This window comes from Mobula birostris, chromosome 11 (genome assembly GCF_030028105.1).
Source record: "Mobula birostris isolate sMobBir1 chromosome 11, sMobBir1.hap1, whole genome shotgun sequence".
Taxonomy (NCBI): Eukaryota; Metazoa; Chordata; class Chondrichthyes; order Myliobatiformes; family Myliobatidae; genus Mobula; species Mobula birostris.
In genome coordinates this window covers 18,846,653-18,866,406 of record NC_092380.1, presented here as the reverse complement: position 1 = coordinate 18,866,406, position 19,754 = coordinate 18,846,653, and the positions used below count along the sequence as shown (strand labels likewise).

General features: G+C 40.7%; 2 protein-coding genes across 3 annotated transcripts in view; both read right to left on the bottom strand.

The window, feature by feature from the left end:
• LOC140204903 (probable ATP-dependent RNA helicase DDX17) overlaps nt 1-5,345 on the bottom strand; it is a 31,315-nt gene extending 25,970 nt beyond the window's left edge. The window contains exons 1-3 of one of the 2 annotated variants that reach the window (XM_072271835.1): nt 5,208-5,345; nt 4,315-4,471; nt 624-720 (exon numbers count right to left, since the gene is read on the bottom strand). In XM_072271835.1, coding sequence (XP_072127936.1) covers nt 624-720; nt 4,315-4,471; nt 5,208-5,254 — 301 coding nt within the window. In that variant the 5' untranslated portion in view covers nt 5,255-5,345. The remainder of the gene's footprint in view (nt 1-623; nt 721-4,314; nt 4,472-5,207) is intronic. The other variant, XM_072271836.1, reaches the window with a different exon arrangement.
• Nucleotides 5,346-8,812: 3,467 nt separating this feature from the next.
• dmc1 (DNA meiotic recombinase 1) overlaps nt 8,813-19,754 on the bottom strand; it is a 51,545-nt gene continuing 40,603 nt past the window's right edge. The window contains exons 11-13 of the mRNA XM_072271837.1: nt 17,582-17,642; nt 12,414-12,530; nt 8,813-8,906 (exon numbers count right to left, since the gene is read on the bottom strand). Of these exons, the coding sequence (XP_072127938.1) occupies nt 8,837-8,906; nt 12,414-12,530; nt 17,582-17,642 (248 nt within the window). The 3' untranslated portion in view covers nt 8,813-8,836. The remainder of the gene's footprint in view (nt 8,907-12,413; nt 12,531-17,581; nt 17,643-19,754) is intronic.

Sequence of the window (19,754 nt, the reverse complement as noted above, 5' to 3'; positions counted from 1 at the left end):
CACAGAGTAACATCACGTGCAGTAGAATCGAACTGCTTCTACATCAAGGACCATTGTTAAGCAAAAGGGAGAAGATGTAATCTATTCCAAGCCCTCTATTGACACACTTTGACCTTGACCAACTGTCAATAGTCATTAATCATGGCATTTGCAAATAGTATGCCCTGCAGACCTGGTAGTTTTTTTCTAAGTCTGAATCATCAACTTACTGTATAAACTGCACAAGGAAGGTGTTTCCACCACACTGCAATCATGTGTCATGGAATACACTGACAGCAAATATTAAGATACATATGATTAGAATATTTATAAGAAGCTTTAATCTGCAAAGGACTGAAAGTGTTCAATTGAGGCAATGGTGCTAAGGTCAATTAGATTTCACACTCAATTGAGAAAGCTTTAAGATCCACGCATGATGGCTTTCTCCTGTAATTTTGTTTTTAACATAATCAATGTGACATTGGAAACACTAATCAACATAACATAGATTCAAAATGATTTAGTACAACAGGCATCTGCACTGAAAGAGCTGCTTCCTGATTGTCAAAGCTGCAAAATTAGAATCTGGCAATTTCACTGTAATTAAGCTGATGAGATGAAAGTGACACATTTGATAAACTCACAAGGGAAATTGGCTTGATGAAATTGGAACACTGGTTTTGGGCAGTCCGTTCCCTTTGTAGTAATTTCTTTCTTCCGACGGAAATCATCCACTTCAAACTGCCGAGAGAGTCAAAAAGCAATCCAAATTAAGTTTTCAACTTCAGTAATAAGCTAAGCTCCTTGTCGCAAGACAGCAATGACAAAATCCAAAACATCAGTGACAATACCACTGGCATTCCTTCAATTTATCAGTCCAAATGTGTTTCTAGGTTTTTCCAAGATCTGCTAATTTACATGCCACTTACCTTAAAATATATGTTCCCATTATTGTCTCTAAAACCTACTTGGCAGGACCCCTAAATACTTTAAGATGCTTCAACATTTCAGCTTAGAAGGTACAGAGATCTATATAAGAACTGAAAGATGGTTGTTGATGCTCCACATTAATTCCTTCCATTTTGCCTTTTCAGCATATCTTCCTATTCCCCTCGTCTACACAGATGAACCCTACCAAGCGGTCTTTTCTCTTCAGTTCTGGCAGACCCTGTATGAATCAATTTTCCAATTCCTCCTGCTTGTCAATCATGACCTGAGAGGTGAAAACTGATTAGGGTCCAATGCAAATTTACACATTCACTCCAAGTTCTTTATCTCTGGAAATAAATCCCAACAATTTCACATTTTTTCCAGACTCGTCTGTAATTTTAGTTCCTATTGCCAGAATCCACTCTTTTAAAAAGTGCAGCTCACATTTCTATCTTCCTAATGAAATGTGCATGCACACACTTCATCCACAATAAAGCTCTGCCAACTTAACATCTTGTTGCATCTTACTGCACTGCTAACTAAACATTTAATCACATAATTACCTTCCCAATTAACTCACCTGACCTGTGCATTCTGTACCATTATCTAGGATATTCAAGCCAAATCTTAGTAAATAGTTCCCCCAATTTTTTTTTAAGCGCTTGCTAACAGTATTATCTAACAAATTTGTTGGTGTCACCAGGTAAGGAGTGGGAAACATCTTCAGTTGCAGACTGAAAGCAACAATATTTTTATACTTTTGGTTTGCACTACATACTACGTAAGAAACACAAACATTCATAAACCCCATCCCCAATGTCGTAAATTTTTGTCAGTTTTCCAACACTGCCAGGTTTCTAAAATGGATGCCAACTGTCACAATAACTTCCCACAATCACAGAGAAGGCTATAGGATCATTTGAATTATTCAAAATGATGCAAGTTTGGTAAATGAAGATATAAATCTAGCACTTAGTATTCAGAAGACACAAAGATCTAATCTGCAAGAACCCAAGGAGGAACAGATTGTAATCTAGAATATACTACCTCCAACAAATTCACATATTCTATTTGACCAAATTTCATTTCTAGATACTCAACTGTTATTTTGAGACAGTGATCATAAATTCTAGACCCCTAAATTAAGGAAATTATAGTCCTTGCAGCTATCCTACCATGCCCGACCAGACTTTTTTTCAATGGCTAATGAGACCACTTTCATCTAAACCAGGAAGTCCTATTTAGTGCCATGAACCCCTTTCATTAACCTCATCCACATTAGCCTTAATTACCTGTGTAGTTGTTAGTTTCATATCAGTAGCAATCTTGGCAATGTAAAAAAAATCAATATACAATACTGAGCAAAAGTCTTCTCGTTACTGAACTGCAGCAACTTATACCCACAGGGTGGAGTGAGATTCTCTGCCAAAGAGGCTCAATTCCCAAATAGATTCTAGGCAGAGGTGACTGACTTTGATATACAGAACTGTGCAAAAGTCTTTACATCCTAGATTTTTTAATATAAGTTTTGTTTTAGATGGTTATTTTTTGTCTTCTAATAATACTTTATTGATTCTGAGTGGGAAATTCTTTCGTCACAGCAGCAACATTTAAAAACACACTTAGCAGTGTGCTTAACTAATAAGTGTAAAATCGTAATAATCTAATATGTACCAATGTGCAAAAATGTACAAAATAATAAAGCAGGGACTATGATGTGTGTTCACCTGTCACACAGAGATGAACTGTTGTATATGCAACATATTCTGCAAAATGCATTTTTTCATTACTGTCACCAGAAAATAGCAAATTTTAGATTTCCAGACATTTATTTTTCAAAAAATTAAATGTAAGAGATTTGTTGTATTTCATCAAAGAAGGTAAAGACATGTAGACCACTCTTCAAATAAAAACTTGATTACTTTGTAGGTATACAGCCCAGTGCGTGATTAAATAAAGATAACAAACAGGAGTTAATGATCAATGACATAATGAGTTGAATGAACTCAGTTGACTGACTAAAACAGAGACTGGTGTAGAAGGAATCAAACTGGACTAAGGACAAGAAAACTAAAATGTGTGGATGTAACAGATGTGACAATTTAACCTTCAAATCATCATGGCAAGAGTGAGCATAACAAGAAGACACAAGGTTATCCTGCATCAGCAAGGTCTCTCCCAAGCAGAAATTCTGCAGCAGACAGGAGTTTCAAGATGTGTTGTCCAAGCTCTTCCGAAGAAGCAAAGAAACACGCTAGGTTGAGGATCAGAAACACAGTGGTTGGCCACGGAAACTGAGTGCAGCAAATGAGAGACACATCAAACTGATGTCCCTTCTAAATGGGAGGAATCCACTGCTATCAGCTCTGAACTCACAGAGACATTGGAACCTAATTACACCCTTTTACAGGCTGGTGAAGTCTTGTCAGAAGTGGTCTTCATGGAAGATTTGCTGCCAAAAAGCTATTCCTCCAAAATGGAAACAAAGCCTACAAACAAAAGCACAAAGACTGGGGTGCTATGGACTGACAAAGCAAAATGTGATATTTCTGGCCCAAACAGGAGGCAGTTTGTCTAAAGAAGAACTCGACAGCGCTACATGGACAAGTGTCTGCAGCCAACTATGAGGCTTGGCGGAGGTTCTTCGCAGGTTTGGGGCTGCATTTCTGCAAATGGAATTGGTGACCTAGTCAGAATGAATGGAATCCTCAATGCTGAGAAGCACAAACATATTCTTATCCATCACGTAATAGCATCATGAAGGGGCCTGATTGGTCCCAACTTATTTTGTAGCAGGACAATGACCCAAACACATGACCAAGGTCATAACATTATCTTCAACGAAAAGAACAAGTTCCGCAACAGATACTATGGCCTTCACAGAGCCTTGATCTCAACATCATCAAGGCTGTCTAGGATTATCTGGAGAGACAAAAGCAAGCGAGACAGCCAAAGTTCACAGAAGAACTGAGGCAAGTTCTCCAAGATGCTTGGATCAACCTACCAGCCAATTTCCTTATAAAACTGCAGGTTAGAACAAACAGTGTACCCGAGAGAATTGATGCAGTTTTAAAGGTAAAGGGTGGTCATAGCAAATATTGATTTGATTTAATTTTTTTTCTGTTTACTGCTCTTTTAGATATTTAGAAACTTCTAATTTCATCAGTTTTGAAATAATCTTCACTTTACATAATTATTTTACAAGTGCTTAAAACTTCTGCACAATACTGTAGGTTGGGAATTGTTAGGACCAAGAGCTAAGGTAAAATTAGTAACGTTGTGGTTGTGCCAATATCATAACCAAAATTAATACATCATAACCCTAACATCCAATTCAGCAAGCAGAATAGGCACCCTGAATAACAAGGTTTCACTTGGAATATTATACAACAGAATGATACGTACTGGGGTTAATCTAACCACTTCAGGATGCTCTACGTAAAAATTCTTCTCAAATTTTGGTAGCTCATCCATGTCCCACTTCTTTTTTCTAAGACGTTCCCCAGGCTGTCCAAACTTCTTGCCCAGTGATGAGCCTCCACCAAACCGTGGCGCATTGCTGCTGCAGAGAAATCAGATCCGTCAGAAACAAGAACACAAACAACACTTGTGTATGCACTATTCATATTGATTACTGAACTAACAGACAGCATTTATTAACCACTAAGAAAACATTTGCAGGTGAGATGTTAAAATACTTCCTCTACAAAGGTTATCTAAGTTGCTGATTATTTCCAGCATGTTTGCCAGTATCTGCGGTTTTATTTTGAATTAAAAACACATGGCCAAGCAGCATTTGCGGACGGAGATCAGAGACTCCGAGAGGCCTCGTCTTGGCGATGCAGTACCCAAACCAGCCTCCCAATTTCCGCTCTTTACTGTCAATTACGTCATCACTGCATCAGCTAAAGTCCCGGATGTGAGTGGAATGATAATTGACAACATCTCAGCCAATCGGTATGAAGAATTCACCAGCAGGCAAACTAACCAGTCAGAGGGACAGTACACGCCAATCCCTCCAATCCGAGCTGGAAAACAACGGAAGGCGGGACCAGCTTCGTCTATTCACGGTGATCGGCACCAACCGGAATGAACCGGCTTACCCAAACGGTGAGCCGCATAAACCAGGCCAAGAGTCATTACTGTTAGGCACCGATGTTTCGCGGCTAGGGCTACTGATAATTTAGCCTTCAGTCGGGTGTTTCGACAAGGCCCGAGTCTGATGCTGCCTAATTAATCGGATTTACCTCGATTCTCGGCCTCACCCCTCTTGAAAGTAGCCCAGTTCCTCGCCTTACCTTCCCCTGTCTCGGACACGATCGCGATCTCCGCCAAAACCTCTCATTTTCCGTCGATTTTTCCTCCTGAAGGAACAAGGAAAGAGCCGTACACGTCCGTCGCTCACCCGACCTCAGCCCCACCCGCCGGAACCCGCTCCGCCCAGCAACAGTGACGTCAGCGGCCGGCGGAGTCGCGCGCCCCAAACGTCATCTCCACCAATCACGGCGCGCCGGGAGGCGGGGGAGGGAGGCAGGTTAGTTGTTTGTTCTCCCAGCCCCGGTGAAACCGGAACGTCGACTGTACTGTACTGTTCTGTTTTTCCATAGGTGCTGCCTGGCCTGCTGAGTTCCTGCAGCATTGTGTGTGTTCTTTGGATTACCAGCATCTGCAGATTTTTCTCTTGTTTGGGAATAGACGTTTAGTGTGACCAGGGGCTGGACATAGCCAAAATGGGAGTAAAGGTCAAACTCTTCTACTCCGGGTTTGTGGAAGGGCTAAAGCCCATGGCTCAGGTCTATGGGTAGCAAGGTCAAATCCTCGTAGCCGAGATGTAGGAATCAAAAAGCCCCCTATGCCCCACAGCCCAGGTGTGGAGGAAAAGTCAAAGCCCCACAGCTCAGGTGTACGGGGAAGGTCAGTGCCCCACAGCCCAGGTGTACGGGGTGGTCAGTGCCCCACAGCCCAGGTGTACGGGGAAAGGTCAGTGCCCCACAGCCCAGGTGTACTGGGAAGATCAAACCTCATAGACCAGGTATTTGGGTGGGTGGGTGGGTGGGTGGGTGGGTGGGAGGGGGGAATCGAAGCCTCATAGCCCAGCTTTAGTTGGAAGGTCAAAGCCCTTAGTCCAGTATACGGGGAAGGTCAAAACCCACTGCTGAGGTGTAGAGGGGAGGTCAAAGCCCCATAACCCAGGGGTACAGGGAAGGTCAAAGCCCTAGAGCACAGATACAGGGAAAGGTTGAAGCTGGTGAAGTCCATTGTGGGAGGAAAGTTCAAACACCTAGAGCCCTGCTGTAGGGCAGTTCCAGCAGTAGAAGGTTTGGGGAGTGGGGAAGTGAAAATGAAATAACTCAGTTTTGCATGTATTTTAGCTAAAATATCTGAAACCACTTCTACTGAGGAGGGCCTCAGGGCTTAATGTTTATCTCTGAAAACTCGTGAGATTTTTTAAAAACTTGTTTTTTAGGTACTAAATATTTGGGTGACCTGCAATGTGAAACTAAAAGTCTTTGCACTTAGTGTCTGCAGGAGATCAGCTACGATTTAAACCAGTTAGACAAAAGTATTTCTGAGAAAAAAACTAAACTTAACAAGATACCAAATAAATTGTCTGTTAAGGAGGCCGTTTACATTGGCCAATGTATGCTTTTATTGGAAAGGGATAAACTTCCCTTATTAATGTACTTTGACTAATTTTTGAATGAAAATATAATTGCCCTGCTCAAGGCATCATCACTTTTGACCGAATGGAAAAAAAACACTTTCAGCTTGCCACATCATATTGAAACTCAGTCTTGATGCTCAGCGTGTTTCAGTTGACCATATGTGTTGTGAAATCAATCATGAAGGAATGTGATTTTGAGATGCATACAATCTCCAACTGTTTTTAATAGAAATAACTGTTGTTATTTTGACGATATCTTCAAAGAGTAAGTTTACTTGGCTCAGAAAGATCTTTTCCTGTTGTAAACCTTTTTATTTATTTCATAGTTTGGAAAGAGGCACAGGCAGAGATAACAATAGATATGACACGGTAAAATTTAGAAGTTTTCAACAACCATTGAAAATTGTGTCTTATAATGGTTATAACAAACATGCCAGAGAGTTGAAAAAAAGATGTGTATCATGTTGTGTCTGTTTAAATATTAATAAGTTATTCAAAGTTCTATTTCCTCTTCAAAGATTTACAGATGAAGAAAGCTACCAACCATTAAGAATAACAAATTTATCAATTCAACATTTTGATAATGACAGTCAGCAGTTTGATTTCTAGTTCTACTTTTGAAATAATCTAAGAAGAAACAAAACTAAGGACTCTGCTGTCGTCCTTCATTCACTCAAACAAAACTTAATACATTCCAGCTACTACAGTGTCAACGCTGGTATAGTGACAAGAGAAAGCAATTGCACAACAGGAATAATAGCATAGCAAATACAGGATCAACAGGAAGCTAAGCTCTCACGTACAAATACACAAATTTTGCCATAGTATCCTGTGTCCAGGCTGAAAAAGAATGTACAGCCTGGATCGGGGGCGGGGTGGGGTAGTGAATTGGTCTACCGAGTAACAGTCCATAAGTGAGTTACAGTACATTAAAATGCAAAATAAAACCCAAATCTTCCTGGGTGTGGTCAAAAATTCTGACGGAAAACTACCAGTTTCCATCTATTGGCACTGAAGTAATTCCCTGATCTATAAACAGTCAATAAGTCCAGAACCTACTGAGTGGCAGATGCTGCTGTAATGAATAGCGACAACTTAAATAGGGAATGGAAATGCAAGTTGCCTTAAAACACACATCATTTGACTAATGTTTATAATCGCTTGTAATTATTTAATCTGCTTCTAATAAAAATGACATAAACATTTAAAAACTGTTAGCTTCCTTGGCAGTTTTGGAGAAAGTTAAGCTGAGTTCCAGCTTTGCCTTCTGCCAAAACCCTTTGGAGGCGTTTCCTGGATCTTGTCCCCCGAGTCCTCACTGATGTCTGCGGGATTCACAGCATCAGCAAGATCCCCCCATGTTCATGTGCGCCAGGGAAAAGTGTGGGTAATGACTTTGGCTGGCAGTCCTTATTCAGGAATTGATTTTAAAATGACGTTCAGCCTTCTGTGATCTTAAGGTTTAATTCTTTCTCAGCTAAATATTGAAATAAATATTACTTTATAGCATTTATGACTGTTTCTCATTGCCTTGGCATACTGAATAATTTATTACAAAAAGGGTGTGTATATCAAATATTTGACAGGTAATACTCCAATACAAGATTCAACTGTGTGGGCTCTACTTATCTGTATATATCTATCATACAGACTGAAGATTTTCCAGGTGTGTTATGTGCAGTGCTACTAAGGATGTGGCAATACACCGTCATGAAGGGGACACGTGAATTACTGTATTAATAGGTTTTATATATATATATATATATATATCCAAATAAATATTTAGTATGTGCCTCTATATCTGCAGTGAATGGAAAAAGCTTTTTAAAGAATGTCATTAAGTTATACTTTTGTTGTTGCATTGCAGACCACTGCCTAAACTGCAAGTACATAATACTAAATCATAAAAGACACATGGATTAATTCTATGGCATGTTCTAGTACAATTAAATACCATCCTATAATCCAATCAAACTCAGGTTTGTATGCAAAAGAGTTCTACTATTTATTTTGTAATATTGTTGTAGTCTCTCAATGTGACTTACTTCCAGGAATTTGGGAGTGCCTAATTTTGAACATGCCTAGACAAAACAGAGGTTGGATATCAATTCGTACATTACTTGACAAAAAACTGATTTTTCACAGTTTTTTAAATGTAAACCTGAATTAACTTGTAATCTTTTAAATTTCTATACTTTAATAGTTAAACAAATTAGTACTCAGGAAACTCAAAATATCATGCTCATCTCTGTTCTGGAAGCCTCACTCCTTTGCATCACTAATTCCTCCAGCAGTAATGGCAAAAGTGGCTTCATTCTCTGGTAAATCTGGGCTGAAAACAAGGGGAAAAAACCTTTGCATGAAATAAAGAATACAACAACAGGCAATTGATGCAACTCTTTGGTGCTTTTGCTCCATAGAAACCCTCTCCCACCTAATTTTACTTCATCACCCTATTGGCATATTCTTCTTTGCCCTTTTTCTATCCTGCACTTGCAGTTTTCCTTAAAACATGTATGAGGCAATATCTCGTCAGCATCATGGAAATCACTGAAAATATTATACAAGAGGCCGTTCTACTCATTTTTGTAGCAATCCATAAAAAGCAACCTAACCTAATGCAACCTTCCAGCACATTAAAAGCTGTGATCTTCAGGGCTGTGGATCAAGCACAAAAGCAACTTGTAAATGTGATGAGAGGTTTAGACATTGAATTCCAGACCACTGCTGCCCTCAGAGTGAAAAAATACATTTCTTTCTAATCCTCCTACCAATTACTTTAAAATTGTGAACTTTGGTTTTGACCCCTTAGCCAAGGATCTTTCCATCCTTGCTTCCTGTCACTGAGCCAAAATGAAATCCAATTTGTCACCTTTCCTTAGATACCTTGCATCTTTATTACTCTAAACAGCCTGCCATCTCAATGTTGTTAAAAACCATGTTAAGATTGTCAGACAACCTATGTAAGCTGGACAGGTTTCATTTGAGGTGGAACATCGTTGAGGGAAGGCTGGTGCTGTCGAGAAGGGTCTAAACTAATTTAAAAGAGAATGTAGTTAGTGGGGAGTTGATGTCAAGTATAGAAGTCAATCCAGTCAGCAAAGCATGCATAAGGGCGATGAACCACATGGGAGGAATGGAAGATTATACTCTATCTAATTTAATGTAAGAAATTTGACTGGTAAAGTAGATGAACTTACAGCTTGATCAGCACATGGGAACATGATACTTTGTAAACACTGATACATAATTGAGAGGACAGTAATGGAAACTCAACAATCCAGTGTGGAGAACCTTCAGGCATAACTTGAGATGATGTAAGAGGCGAGGGCATTGAAATATTGATTAAAGTACTAAAGGAGGATACCTTGAAAGGCTAATCAAATCAAATGAGGCAAGATGGGTACAAAAAGGAGGTGACCAGTTTGCTGGGGGTATATTACAAGCCTTCTACCAGTCAGTAGAAGATACAGAATCAGTCATAAAGTACTATAGCACAGAGACAGCCCTTTAGCCCACTTGGTCCATGCCAAACTATTATTCTGACCAGTTCCATTGAGTCACACCTGGCTCATAGCCCTCCATACCCCTCCCATCAATGTACTTATCCAAATTTCTCTTAAGTGTTGCAATCAAACTAGCATCCATCAGTTTTGCTGACAGGACCACCAGGTCTATGCTGACCTACCTGTCAACATAAACTAAGAATTAGGACCATATCCTTGTATGCCAAGTTTCCATCTAAAGGCCTTTTAAATATAGTACCTGAATCTGTTTCATTATCTCTTTTTGTACTACAGACTTCTCCGTGTTATCCCTCAGGTCTCCTTTAAAATTCACTTCTCTCAGCTTAAACCAACGTTCTTCTGTTTATGCTGCCTTTACCATGAGAGAAAGATTTTTTTTACTGTCTCCCATCTATACCTTTCATAAATCTTATATTCTTCAGTCAGGTCACCCATCAGCCTTCTTTGCTCCAGGTGCCTTTCCAATTCTTCCTATAGCTGAAATATTCCAATTCAAGCAACATCCTGGTGAAATTTTCTCAGCACTCTCTTCCGTGAAATCACATCCTTCCTGTAGCATCACAACCAGAAGTTCACACAATATACCAAGTGTGGCCTAACCAGTGTTTTGTAAAGTTGCAAAATAAATGTCCAAAACTTATATCCTGTTCTGTGAAATATAAAGGCAATCATGTTATAAGCCTTTTACTTTATCCTATTAATCTTTGTCACCTCTTTCTGAGAACTATGAACTTGATCACACCCCCTCTCCAGGTTTTTGTTTATCAACATTCCTGTAACCTACCATTTTCTGTACATTAGATTCCCAAATACATGATCGTGTATTTGTGACAATTAAATTCCAACAGCAAATGCTCCTCCCAGCATTCCATCTGACCATTACTTTCTGTGTTATCTGCAAACTCAGTATTCATTTTATCTAATTATTCTTTTTAATTTAGAGATGCATCACAGTAACGGGACCTTCCAGCCCAATGAGCCTGCGCTGCCCAAATACACCCAAATAACCAATTAACCTATTAACCTCTACGTCTTTGGAATGTGGGAGAAAACCGGAGCACCTGGAGGAAACCCACGTGTTCCCAGGGAAAACATACAAACTCCTTACAGACAGCGTTTAAAATGGAACCCGGGTTGCTTGTGCTGCATTAGTGTTACGCTAACTACATCCCTCCATCCCTCCACCAGTACCCTCCTATCACCAAGCAAATTTTGGATCCAAATAACAAGCTTGCCTTGAATCCCATACCCCATACTTCTGGACCAGCCTACCACGTGGGACCTTGTCATGTTCTTTATTGAAATCCATATTATACACAACATCTACCGTCCTGCCTTCATCATTCTTTGAACCTCCTCAAAAAAAGACATCTAATTAGTGACATGTATTTCACCTGCATATTCTTGGTCAGTTCCTGCATTTTCAAGAGTACATAAAGCTAAGTTTACTTCTTTAGTTGTTCTACCACTGACATAAAGCTCATTGTCCTTTTTAAATAAAAGAACATTTGTTATGCTAAAGACTCATCAAATGAGGCCATTTAGTGTGAGTTTAGTGTGATACAGGCCTTGTCACAGAGAGTGGAAGATAAAAGTATAGACTTGTAGACACATCACTATGTGGTGTAAGATATTTAACTGGGACATCCACTGAAAGGCTTTGAGAGGATAATTTTAAACTGTGTCCAATAGATTTTTTTTTGGGTTTTTACGTAAGTAGCCCTATTCAAAAGAGGCAGTACTGGACCTAATCTTAGGGAATGTAGCCAGACAAGTAATTGAAGTGACAATGGGAGACATTGACCAAAACCTTCTATGTTTCAAGATATGGAAAGGGATAAGGATGGATCAGGAATTAAAACCCTGAATTGAGGGAAGGCTGATTTCAGCAAGACAGGAAATGGGAGCAACTGCTTGCTGTAAATGTAGATCCTAAATAAAGATAGCTTCCTTGGGTTTCCACTTGACTAGGCAGATGTAGCACATTCCTAAGCTAAAGTTTTTTTTTCATTCATGGAAAATAGACATGACTAGAAAGGACAATCTCGATTGTCCTTCAACAGAGGAGGCAGTTAAGAGTGAGTCTAGAGTTATCCTGTATATGGATCAGACAGGGCAAGGACAGCAAATTACATTCACTTTTAAATTTGTGAACTAGTGGAATTTTTATGGCAACTGGTAGTTTCATGGTTATCATTAGTGATAATCAAATTTGCTGTGAGTTATGATACCTACACTAGTGAAACATGGTTTGCATTTTTTAGATTAAGCATTTGTGCTATTAATGCACTAAGTGTTGTTGGGAACATTACCTATCATAGATTTTCGCAATACGTAGTTCACCCCGTCCTTTCCGTAGACTAATCCTCGTTGTAGATGCATGAGCCAGAATGTGACCACCAATTGGTTTCTTTGGATCTGCTTGGAAGCTTGAAACAAAAAAAGAATTTGAGGAACATAATCCATTAGAAATAACCATAAAGTATTGCTGTATTGCTTAAGCTATGAATCTAAAACAAAATATGAGCTGGTGATTATGAGCTATTTTTATTTTCTCCACCGTTTTTTGGGTGGCACAGTAACACAGCAGTTAGTATTGCAGCCTCACAGCTCTGGCAACCTGGGTTTGATCCTGATCTCAGATGCTATTCGTATGGAATTTTCACGTTTTCCTGTGACTTTCATTCTCCCCTAAGTGTTGCGGTTTCATCTCACATTCCAAAAATATGCTTAAGTTAACTGGCGACTAGTGGTGGGTGTTGGGAGGATCGAATGGGGTTGGGATTGATGGGCATAAAAGAGAGGTAAGTTAATGGGAATGAGGAGAGAATCAAAATAGTATTAGTTTAACATAAATGGGTGCTTAATAGTCAGCACAAAACCCGTGCTCTACATGAAAAAATATCCTTCCATATCACATACTTACAAGTAATACACACACAATGCTGGAGGAACTCAGCAGGCCAGGCAGCATCTATGGAAAAGAGTAAACAGTTGACGTTTCAGGCGAGATCCTGGGTCTCGGCCCAAAACGTCAACTATTTACTCTTTTCTGTAGAGGCTGCCTGGCCTGTTGAGCTCCTCCAGCATTTTGTATTTGTTACTTTGATTTCCAGCATCTTCAGATTTTCTTGTTTGTGATTCATATACAAGTAGTTATTCTGTATCTGTTGTAATAAATTGAAGTATTCCTACAAGTGCCTGGAAGAAAACAGCTGATTGCAAGTCAACACTTTTCCATTCATGGAGTGTAAGTTCAGCGCTCACTAATAGAAAATCCACCACATTAAATCCCTCCATAAATGATTACTTATGTAGCATGTAATACTCATTTTTCTTGAAATAAACAATCCACTAAAATTCCCTCATACTACTATGTCTAAATTAAAGATTTATATTGAAATAGCGACAACCAAGTTTAAAGGGGCTTTGTTAAGTTCACTGTAGCTATTGTTAATTATTCTTGTTGTCTCTTAGGGTGGTTTCCAGGATGAAGTATAAAATAGTTATGTAAGCTATAAAAGTTGAACAGATACAGTAGTTATTTATACAGGAAGCACAACATACGCTGCACAGTGTCAGGTCAGGAACAGAAGTAGGCTCAGGAGGAAGGGAAATTCCAGCAAAGAACGAGAGTACATCCAGTTATGTTCTACCATCCCCCTTCTGCTCTTTTTCCATAGAAGGACAAACAAAAGGAGTGCTTCATATTCAGGTCACCTTAAAAATCAACCTAATAAATTTCCTGTGTTTGTGAACAGCCCAATTCCAGGGATATTGATGCAACAAAGCTTGAGAACGATGAGTTCGGAGAAGGACATAAAGATACGGAAGGCGCTGGCATGGAGGGCTATGAACGACATGAAGGAAATCTGGAAGTCGAACCTGACCAGAGGGCTTAAAAAGAGGATTTTCATAGCAGTCATAGAAACCATTCTCATGTACGGATGCGAGACGCAGACACTCACCAGGACGATGCGAAAGTCTCTAGATGGTTGCTATACACAAATGCTCCAGATGGCTCTTGACACGAGTTGGCAACAGCACATGACGAACGTCGAGCTCTATAACAACCTACCGACGCTCACCACTAAAATCGAGGCGAGAAGACTGCAACTAGCGGGGCACTGTCTACGCCACCCCGAGCTACCTGCCAGCCTAGTCATCATATGGGAACCCAAGCACGGGAGGATGAACCCTGGGCGCCCTCCCAAGACTATGGTCAACACGCTCCTAGAAGACAGCGGCGCGGCTAATGTAGATGAACTGAACACACTGAGGAAGAGGAGAGTCCGTCATTGTGCCTGAGTCGACGTAGTAGTAGTAGTAGTAAAGCTTAAGGAGTGCTACAGAGAATATTTATAGATAATTTAAGTTGCACACATGCAGTTTTTTATGGTCCCAATTCAGCTACAGCAAATCATGAGTGATTTTAAGAAACGATGCTATGTTATCCTGAACTGCACTTCTGTCCCCTCCATCATTAAGAGCTTGATTCCTTTGGATTATGCCTTATCCTTTGCTCTCTTTAAAGTTTAACTCATCAAAAATCCCAAATTCCAATATTGATTCCTATACCAAATACACGTTTGTCCTCACTGATATAAATTGGGACCCATTGCTATCCAACAAAAACTGCTGACCTGACCACATGTGGTTTTGTTGATACAACTTTGGGTGTGTGTACCTGTATCATGTACATTAGTTAAATTCTCATCAGTATTCAAAAAGCAGTGCACTGTCACTTTACATTTAATCTCTCAAAGTGCAACAGTTCAGATTTGGCCTGGTTAAACTCCATTTGCCATTTCTCCACCCATACCTGTGACTGATTAATATCCTACTATATGCTTTGGCGGTCTTCTACACTATCCACAAAGCACACATTTTCATATCCGTCTGCAAACTTACAAACTCACCCATCTACATTTTCATCCAGGTCATATTATATATACAGTAGTACAAACAGCAATGGCCAATTTGCTGTGGATCCCATGGATTTTAACCTTCTTGATGACCCTCCCATGAGGGATCTTGCCAAACACCTTACTAAAGTCCATGTAGAGAACGTACACATCTTTGCCTCATCAATCACCTGCGTCACCTTCTCAAAAACTCAATCAAGTTAATATGATATGATGTACTCAGCACAGTCCCTAATAAGGCTATTATTTTCCAAATGCTCATAAATTCCATCCCTACAGATTTCTCTAGTAACTTCATTACCACTGATGTTCAACACATTGGTCTACAGTCTCCAGGATTATCCTCATTTCCCCTCCTGAATAATGGAACGACATCAGCTACTCACCAGTCTTCCAGGACCTCACCTCTAGTTAGAGAAGACAGGAAGAAATTGGTCAAGGCCCCAACAATATCAAAAATGATCTTAATGTGGTTAACTCTTGAGCACTACCTCTTTCATTTTGAAATGCCTTAGCATATTAGCATGCTCCACATTGATCTCCCTATCTTCCACATCCTTTTCCTTGGTAAATTCTAATGCAAAGTACTTATTCATGATTGTTTCCATATCCTCTGTCTCCAAGCATGTGTCCCTCCTTTATCGATGAGTGGTCCGACCTTGTTCTTGAAGTATGTATAGAATTCCTTGGGATTCTTTTTAATCATACTTGTCAGGGATTTTTCGAGGCCACTCCTGACTTCCTAATTCCCTTCTTGAGTTCTTTTCTGGCTTTTTTATAATCCTCAAGGGTCTGTTTGACTTCCTAAAATTTATATATGCTTCCTTTCTCTTTTTGTTTGAATACACTGCCTCTTTCATCATCCAAGGTTCCCTTACGTTGCTATTCTTGTTTTTCCCTTTTATTGGTACAAATTTGTCCCATGGTCTGTGTAGTTGATCTTTAAACACCCTCCACATATCGGATGTGGACTTGCCCAAAAACAGCTGTAGACTATTAACTTTCCCTGGTTCCTGAACAATAGTTTCAAAATTTGCTTTGTTTCAATTTAATACTCTGTCACAAGGTCCATATTTATCCTTATATATTAAGCTATCTTAAAACTTAAGGAGTTGTGGTCACTGTTTCCTAACTGCTCTCCCACTGAAAGTTCGGTTACCTGGCCAGGCTCATTACCCAACACTAGGTCCCGTTCAGCCCCTCCTCCTGTTGGACTATCTACATATTTGTTTAGGAAAACTTTCCTGGATGCACCTAACACAGCTTCCTCCCTCTAAACCACTTGCACTAAGGAGGTCCCAGTCTACATTAGGAAAGTTGAAGTCGCTCTCTACAACAACTCTGTTGTTTCTACACTTTAACCTAATCTGCCTGCATATCTGTTCCTCAATGCCTCAGTGTCTGGGGGAGGGAGGTGGTCAGTGGTATAATCCCATCAGAGTGCTCATATCATTTAGTTATTTTTTAAATTTCCACCCATATACATTGGATGAGTCCTCCATTATGTCCCCTCTGAGTGCAAATATGATATTGTCACTGATCAATAGTGCAACCTCCCCTACCACCACCCTCCCCTCCCCACCCCATCTTAACCCCCCCCCCAACCTTTTCTAAAACACTGAATCTCTGGTACATTAAGCACCTATTCCTCACTCTCTCTCTCAACCAAGTCTCTGTCATGGTCACATCATAGTTCCATGTACTGATCCATGCTCTAAGTTCATCACCCTTACCTTAATAATTCTATAATTAATATCCACAGATTTCAACCCATTCTACCTTCTGCTCAATCGCTCCAGTTTCTGACCTGGTCTCTGGTTCCCATCTGCCTGCCAGGCTAGTTTAAACCCTCCAAGTCATACTAGTGAACTTCCTGATCAGGATATTGGTTGCCCTCCAGTCAAAGTGCAACCTATTCCTCTGTACAGGTCACCCAGGCCCCAGAAGAGATTACAATGGCCCAAGAACTTGAAATCTTGCCTCCTGCACCAATTCCTCAGCCACACATTCATCTATTCTGTCTTCTATTCCTACCCTGACTAGCAGGAATAATCCAGAGATTACTACCTTTGAGGTGCTGCTTTTCAGTCTCTTTCCTAACTCCCTATACGCACTGTGCAGAACCTTGTTGATAGGAAAAGTTTAAAGGAACATGGACCAAACGCAGGTAAATGAGATTTTCTCAGATGGCATCGATGGGCCAGGTCAAAGTGCTGTATAAGTCTATGGCTCCATTGTCTTTGTTCTGCCCAGCACATTTTGTCTTTACTGAATGGAATACAATTAGTCATATCTAAGTAGTGGTAAATGTGATGAATAACACCATACCAGCCTGCTGGATTCAAAATGCTCACGTTTGTGTTTAACTGTTTTCATGGCCCTAATTTTGTAATCACCAGAAAACCCTAGAGCTCCCCCAGGCCCAACATCAGTCTAACCCTGATCTCTCCAACCCATCAGCATCAGGAAGATTAGCTGATATTCTCCTATGTGTTTCCAATCCCACCTGTACACGATCACATATAAATCTGATTAAAAATAAACCAAATGTATACCTCATGGTTGCTCCTGGATCTGCAGTCATCTGATTGGAAACGAATATGGCCACATTGTATTCTGAAGGAAAAAATGAAGAAAGTAGTGCAACATAACCAATTGTGAAAGAAACTTTACAGAAGAAGAAATCTGCCGTGAATAAATACTCAAAACCTAACACAGTCTCACTTGTAATAAGGAAAATCAGCAAGATTCCAGATGGAATTAAACCCATCTGGAATTACACCACATTTAACAGTCATAAAGTTTTCTTCACAAGTTAATTGTTTTTATTTAGCCATAATTCTTTCCAACAGCTCTCTTAATATAATCATAGAATCATACAGTACAAATATGAGCCATTCAGCCCACCATGTCCATGCCAGCCACTTTGTCCATCTATACTAATACCATTTGACTACATTAAAACTACATCTTTTTATGCCTTGTCTATTTAACTGTCTAAATACCTCCTAAATATAGTAATTGCATCTGATTTCTTCACTTCCTCTGCCAGTATTTTCCAGATTTTAGCTGTTCTCCATGTTATTAAACTTACTCATCAAGTCTCTTTTAACTCTTCTTTCCCTCACCTTAAACCTGTTTATGAAATCCTTACAACACACATAAAAGTTGCTGGTGAACGCAGCAGGCCAGGCAGCATCTGTAGGAAGAGGTGCAGTCGACGTTTCAGGCCGAGACCCTTCGTCAGGACTAACTGAAGGAAGAGTGAGAAAGGGATTTGAAAGTTGGAGGGGAAGGGGGAGATCCAAAATGATAGAAGACAGGAGGGAGAGGGATAGAGCCAAGAGCTGGACAGGTGATAGGCAAAAGGGGATACGAGAGGATCATGGGACAGGAGGTCCGGGAAGAAAGACGGGGGGAGAACCCAGAGGATGGGCAAGAGGTATATTCAGAGGGACAGAGGGAAAAAAAGGAGAGTGAGAGAAAGAATGTCTGCATAAAAATAAGTAACAGATGGGGTACGAGGGGGAGGTGGGGCCTTAGCGGAAGTTAGAGAAGTCGATGTTCATGCCATCAGGTTGGAGGCTACCCAGACGGAATATAAGGTGTTGTTCCTCCAACCTGAGTGTGGCTTCATCTTTACAGTAGAGGAGGCCGTGGATAGACATGTCAGAATGGGAATGGGATGTGGAATTAAAATGTGTGGCCACTGGGAGATCCTGCTTTCTCTGGTGGACAGAGTGTAGATGTTCAGCAAAGCGGTCTCCCAGTCTGCATCGGGTCTCGCCAATATATAAGAGGCCACATCAGGAGCACCGGACGCAGTATATCACCCCAGTCGATTCACAGGTGAAGTGTTGCCTCACCTGGAAGGACTGTTTGGGGCCCTGAATGGTGGTAAGGGAGGAAGTGTAAGGGCATGTGTAGCACTTGTTCCGCTTACACAGATAAGTGCCAGGAGGGAGATCAGTGGGGAGGGATGGGGGGGACGAATGGACAAGGGAGTTGCGTAGGGAGCAATCCCTGCGGAATGCAGGGGGGGGGGGAGGGAAAGATGTGCTTAGTGGTGGGATCCCATTGGAGGTGGTGAAAGTTACAGAGAATAATATGTTGGACCTGGAGACTGGTGGGGTGGTAGGTGAGGACCAGGGGAACCCTATTCCTAGTGGGGTGGCGGGAGGATGGAGTGAGAGCAGATATACGTGAAATGGGGGAGATGCGTTTAAGAGCAGAGTTGATAGTGGAGGAAGGGAAGCCCCTTTCTTTAAAAAAGGAAGACATCTCCCTCGTCCTAGAATGAAAAGCCTCATCCTGAGAGCAGATGCGGCGGAGACGGAGGAATTGCGAGAAGGGGATGGCGTTTTTGCAAGAGACAGGGTGAGAAGAGGAATAGTCCAGATAGCTGTGAGAGTCAGTAGGCTTATAGTAGACATCAGTGGATAAGCTGTCTCCAGAGACAGAGACAGAAAGATCTAGAAAGGGGAAGGAGGTGTCGGAAATGGACCAGGTAAACTTGAGGGCAGGGTGAAAGTTGGAGGCAAAGTTAATAAAGTCAACGAGTTCTACATGCGTGCAGGAAGCAGCGCAAATGCAGTCGTCGATGTAGCGAAGGAAAAGTGGGGGACAGATACCAGAATAGGCACGGAACATAGATTGTTCCACAAACCCAACAAAAAGGCAGGCATAGCTAGGACCCATACGGGTGCCCATAGCTACACCTTTAGTTTG